The sequence below is a fragment of the Bison bison genome, unplaced genomic scaffold, assembly GCF_000754665.1.
Source record: "Bison bison bison isolate TAMUID 2011002044 unplaced genomic scaffold, Bison_UMD1.0 scf7180017864456, whole genome shotgun sequence".
In the NCBI taxonomy this organism is placed as follows: Eukaryota; Metazoa; Chordata; class Mammalia; order Artiodactyla; family Bovidae; genus Bison; species Bison bison.
Genome location: NW_011495018.1, coordinates 28280171 through 28286006, shown reverse-complemented (window position 1 = coordinate 28286006; position 5836 = coordinate 28280171). Strand labels below are relative to the sequence as shown.

Below are 5836 nucleotides of genomic sequence, written 5' to 3'. Positions count from 1 at the left end.
GGGGCTCGCCCAGCCCAGGGCAGCAGATTCCCCCAGAGCCCCAGTACCCACCCAGGAAACTCAACCCCCAGCCACCCGCTCATATCCCAGCTTACAACCCCATCTCCTCTGACACCCTCAGCCCCTGGAATACTTCCAATACTTCCCAATGAAAGACTGCAAAGCATCACAGCTTTTAACCCACATCCACTGGATTCTGGGAGAAGTCGATCTACTCCACCGGCTCCCTAATCCATCTCTCCAAAATTTTAGGGGGCTCCTAAACTTCTGTCCACACGTAAGAGAGGGAGCAGATCAAAAACACCAGTGGGGGGGACTGTGTGTACGTGCACGTGTGTGTATTCTAGATTCACACACGTTTAAGTCTGTGTGTCCTTCTGTCAGCATGTGTCTCTCTGGTGGTCTGTGTGCCCCTAAGCTGTTTATCCTTTATGTCCGGACGTCCCCACGGCTGTGTCCGTCCCTTTGTGTCCTATGTTGCTATGTCTGAGTCTATGTGATCACAGCCATGCGTACGACAGATGAGGACTCTCAGACAGGAGTTAGTCCCCATTGGGAAAAACTGTCTTGTCTTTGCTTCTACGTGTGCTAGTGAGCTCAGGGTGGGACAGCGTCAAGAGTCAGGGGGCAGCAGTGGGGCAGCCCAGAAGAGAGAAGAAAGCCGAGATGCTTACAGGTACCTGGCTGGAGAGGGCGAAGGTGCTGGCTGGGCTTTTCTTCTTGCTGTTGCTGTTGTTGGTGTTGCCGCCCCCCGAGCTCATGGTGCTGCCCCCGGACATCTTCCGTTTCCGCCGTTTGCTGGGCTGCTGCCGTGCAGGCTCCGCTGTGCCAGGGAAAGGAGACTCAGGCAGGGTAGGGCTCCTAAGGAGCCTGAGCCTACCCTGATCCCAATCTTGCAGACCCAGGAGCAAGGAAAGGGCTTCGTGAGGAGCTAAGAGCAGCCTTGGGGAGCAGCATCACATCCTGGAAAGAGCAGGTGCAGGTGCAAGGCACTCACCGGGGGGCGCTACCATGCGCTGCCACTTCTGGAAGAGGCAGGTCTTGAGGCAGTCACGGGGGCTGAGGCTGTAGGTCTTGTGGCGGGACATAAGCTCCTGCATGGGCTCGAGTATCACACAGAGCTGGGGGGAGACCAGTTGGTGGCTTGTCAGGGCACAGGTGTGGAGCGGAGACCGAATGGGGTGGGGTAGAAACCAGGTGATCAGAGACTCACTCGGAGGTAGTTGAGAGTGGAATTGGACAGCCCACACCGGGTGATGTTTTTGGAGAGCTGATCTAACATCTGGGGGTCCTGGGCCTGGGAAAAGAAAAGTAAGAATACTAGCACCTGCTTACCTGCCCAGTCACCTAAGCCTCGTGACACCCTGGACAGAGAAGGAGCTACTATATAAAAATTCACTTCTCAGATGGATAAATTTCAACCTTGTCTAGGGCCACGGCGGGAAACACAGCAGACCAGGTTCCACCTTTTCTGCTGCCCACCCGCCCCCTGGTGTCTTAGGTCCTGCCTATAACTCACATGCATGGCAAGGATGCTTCGGGGGATGAGCTCTCGGTGCTGCCGGATGCTGAAGTGCCACGTCTTTATCCGCATCATGTCGTCAAACATGAACTCCAGGTACAACCGGCCCTCCACACATACCTGGAAACAAGCTTGTCACAAGTCTGCCCACCTCCCCACACACCCAAAAGTATCCTGTTCCCATTTCCTCATGACTCTCCCATTGCACACACTCCTGCCACCTGAACATAAATTTGGGTGTGCACTACTGACACAGACCATCTCCTCACACACCCACCAATCCAGTCCATACACACACACACACGCACAGCAGAAACACTTAATAGATCCTTGTCCTCTCCTCATGTAGCCAGTAAAACACTCGTCTACTATAAGCTACATGAGGACAGGCTTGTGTTCACTTGTGTCCCCCTGTGACCCAAAACTGTCACCTACGAACTCAATACATGTCTGCTGAAAACTGCAGCATGCCTGCTTGCCCTGCGTATCTTGCCACTTCCCTGGGGAACAGTCAAGTACATTTTGGGAAGCCAGTAGAGGAATCAAACTTAGGTCCTTCAGTGTTTCACATCTAACTGGGAGCTGACCTGGGTGAACATGGGTTTGCCGTGTTGGGTCACCATGCTGCCCTGGTCGCAGTCAAGGGAAACGAAGTTGCTGTGGAATGCCTCCTTGGGATGCTTAAGCACATAGTAGAGCTCTGTAGCACCCCCCTCAAAGATGCTGCGGAAGTAGCGTGGGATCAGGGTCCGGCCAATGGCTGCAGAGATGGGACAAACTCTTCAGAACAGAAGGCTCTCAGAGGTGGTCAGGCAGATAACATCCCTGTCAGGACAGATCCCCTGGGACAAACACCCAGCCCCACATCTTTGGACACAGGAGGTGTATACTTTCATAGCAGAACTGGCAGGACCCCCAGAGGCCACTCACTGTATCTCTTTGGTCCATCCTCCAGGCAGAAAGTGATGGTTAACATGGCATCATCCTCAAAGAACTCAGTTGTGAAAGCATCCCACCAGAGATTGTCACACTCCTAAGGAGCATAGGGAGGGGTGCGTGTATCAGTAGACATGGCACAGGGATGCCCAGATGGCCTTCTCCCTCCCAGCTCCTTTCCCCGGCTATACCTCTGTCCAGTTTTGAAGCCGTTTGTTAAGCTCGAATATTCTGTAGTCAGTTTGGTTGCCATATGGTGTGTGCCTCCTGGGGGAAGTGAAGAAGGGAGGTTAGTAGGAGCAGACCCTCCCACCCCCGCCCTCTGCCTTCACCTCTGTAATAGAGAGAACCAACCTCCCCACTGGACTCCACTTACCCGATCCCAGGCTCCAAGTATGTAGGCGGGTACATGGGAGTTGGGCTGTGAAAGCAAAAAGGCTATGAGAATGGGTAGAAGACAGGAATTATTTGGGGGTGTCACTCCATCCCCTTTTCAGGCAGGATGCCATATGGGAAAGGGACAGGAAGTAGAAAAGAAACTCACCCCACATCCCGATCTAGCATGGTGCCGGGATGGAAAGGGGGGAAGGCGTTGCCGTTCGGGGGCTCCTTCGGTGAGTACAGCTTGAATGACTTTGAGGAACAACCTAGAAGGGAAACAAAGATGGGGTCCCCCGAATCCCTCTTGGGAGTGCTCCTGGAAGGCTGTTAAGACTGTATGCACAAAACTGGTCTTCTGGAACACCCGAGTACACTGTGAAAGGGAGATTACCTCAGGGAGCACCTATCCCACCTTCTAAATCTGGCTCCAATTTTTACAAACTAGAAGTTCTCAGTCCTAATACTCAAGAGCCCATTTCTTCATGTGGCTGAGCCCTGGATGACAGAATTGAAAATGGGAAGAAACGTCAATAACCATAGGATAAATATACAAACATTAGAATCTAAAATTTTGATAAACTCCCTTTTCACCTACATTATTTTATGTAATCATTACCACAACCTTGTGCGGCAGCAGAAGTGACTCTAACATTCCCATTTTACAAATGAGGCTAATAAAAGCTCAAAGGGACTTGCCGAGTTGGTAACAAGTTGGTAACTGGCAGAACCAGGACTTGAGCCTATTCTTCTGAGTCCCATATCCTATGGTAGATCTACCCCACTATGGGACTCGGGAGACCAAGCTGGGAGAGGGTGAAGGGGGATTTTGCCAACTCTCTGCTCCTTCTCCACCCCCAGGGTCTCAGGAGGGCAGGGGATAAAACGATAAGGTGGGGGGGGGGCCGGTGGAGGGGGTGCCTGCTGGGTGCCGCCCACTAGATAACCAGTTGGGCCTTCTGCCTCTCCCACCAACGGCCACTCCCTTATCAGCCCAGCCCCTCCCCCACACCTACCGTGGTCCAGTATTCTCTACAAACCAGAAACCTAAAGCCTCAACCCCTTTTCTTTCCTTAGACTTGCAGTGGAGGCAGATGGGCCTCCAATGGATCCCACTCTCCCTACAAACGGAAAATAAGAAGCCCCTGGGAAGGAGCCTAGGTTTCAGGGGCTCAGTTGGGAGGCAAGTGGTAACTAGACAGGGTCTCTGCTGGTGTGTAGCTATGCCTGTGCACAGGTGTCCCTCTCCACCTCACCCAGCAGCACAGAGTTTCCTGCTCTACTATTACCTGACTGGAAGAAGTGCTATATTCATAGTTGGGTGCCAGCCAGGGCCCCCTGAAATGCCATTTTCCCCCTCCCCACCAGACAGGAGGAGAAAGTGAAGCGAAGTCCTAGCCACTGCTGCTTCCTCATGTCCCACAAACTTGATTGCATTTGGAAGGGTGGCTGAATTGGCTGTATCTGAACCCCTTCTCTAATTCTGATACAAAATCTATTCTGTTTCTTGGTGGGGGGAGAAACAAAGGAAGACCCTGTGCCAACATGTGCATGTAATTCTCTCCCCTGGGTCCCCTCCTCACAATATGGGCCAAAGGAGGGTCCCAGAGGGGCCTGCCCTACATGGTCCCTGAAGGTGCCAAAACTCAGAGCCTGTGTGTACCTGCACACGCGTGTGTCTCATCCTGCCTAGCAGGCTTCCACCCTCAGCTCGCCCCAACATGCCTACCAAGGGCTGGAACCCAGCAGCCCCAGGCAGGATCAGGGTGCCTGCAACAGGCCCTCGCCCCACACATGAGCTCTCAGATGTCACATTCACAGGCTCCCAGCACAACACACAGCCTTCACAAGCCAGTCAGAACTAAGTGAGCAGCATATGTCCTCGGGAAAGAGACAGTCCCACCCAGTCCCAAGTCCCCGCCACTCCACAGACAGATAAGGCCATGTAAGAAGTCAAAGCTCACACTGCCCACCAGAAACCATGCCTGGGCAATATAACCAACAGTCTAAATTAGGAGACCTGGCCCTCATCCTCTACCTAGGCCCCCTTTTCCCAAAACCATTACTGCCCTGCTCCTTGGTTTCAGGCCCACTCTGAGTGTCAGCTCAAGATCCTAGAGAGATGAGAGGCAAGACACCAGGGTTCCTCTCTAACTCTGGAAAAAGTTTCAGAGCTTCAGTTTCTCACTACAGAAATGACAAGCACATTGCCTGGGGCTGGATAACAGTTCTGCAGAGCTAAACCCCAAAGCTCAGGGGCCTCTATTTACACGTCCAGTAAATGGACACAAATAAAACTCAGCATCTCTCCAGAGCCACAGCAACTCCCAGTAACCCCAGCACAAGGGCTTGGGAATGAGAAGAGGAGGGGAGGGAACATCACCCAGACCATCTGTCCCTGTTGCTGCCTGTCCCCAGGAGCAGGGGTAGAGGTAGCAACGTGGGGGTGGGGGTGAGGGGTTGGATGTGTCACCCAGCCTTGGAGTCAGGCAGAACCCTGGCTCCCATCTCTGGCAACCTGGGAGCCTTTAGGAAGGGGGAGGAGAAAGAGCCCAGAACTAGTAAAGTTTTCTCTGAATGGAAGCAGCATCCTGTGGCCTTAGGGGGGCATCTCCAGCTGGGCATTTCCATGGTAACCGGCCTGAGCCGAGGACAGGCCTCCTCCCTTTGGGGGCTGACCATAGGTCAGCAGGCTCGAGGGCTCTGGCCTCTGTGAGCTGGGGCACCTCTCCCCCAGGCCCGGACCAGACCCAGGACTTCCACCCACCCCCAAAAGGCTTGCAGGGTGCCCAGACTTACCTGGGAGAACTGAGGGGACCAGGAGAGGTGCGGGGGGGCAGCTGGGAGCCCAGAGGGGCCCTGGCTGGGGTGAGGCCTGAGGGGGGGCCAACTTCAGCCACTCATGTCCCGAGTGGGACGGGCAGGCCTGGCTGGGAGCTCCACTCCGCGGTCTGCACAAAGACTCTCACGCACAGCCTCAGCCCGCCCCGCGGCGGCCAC

The 5836-nt window shown here is 54.2% G+C and overlaps 1 protein-coding gene across 4 annotated transcripts in view; it reads right to left on the bottom strand.

Moving 5' to 3' along the window:
- LDB1 (LIM domain binding 1) overlaps window positions 1–5836 on the bottom strand; it is an 11637-nt gene that overhangs the window by 596 nt on the left and 5205 nt on the right. For 2 of the 4 annotated variants that reach the window (XM_010859460.1, XM_010859462.1), the window contains exons 2-10: window positions 3003–3105; window positions 2835–2879; window positions 2650–2725; window positions 2453–2555; window positions 2110–2282; window positions 1520–1642; window positions 1214–1297; window positions 998–1121; window positions 675–823 (exon numbers count right to left, since the gene is read on the bottom strand). In XM_010859460.1, coding sequence (XP_010857762.1) covers window positions 675–823; window positions 998–1121; window positions 1214–1297; window positions 1520–1642; window positions 2110–2282; window positions 2453–2555; window positions 2650–2725; window positions 2835–2879; window positions 3003–3105 — 980 coding nt within the window. Of the gene's footprint in view, window positions 1–674; window positions 824–997; window positions 1122–1213; window positions 1298–1519; window positions 1643–2109; window positions 2283–2452; window positions 2556–2649; window positions 2726–2834; window positions 2880–3002; window positions 3106–5635; window positions 5756–5836 lie in introns of those variants that run through there. The other 2 variants (XM_010859463.1, XM_010859461.1) reach the window with 2 other exon arrangements.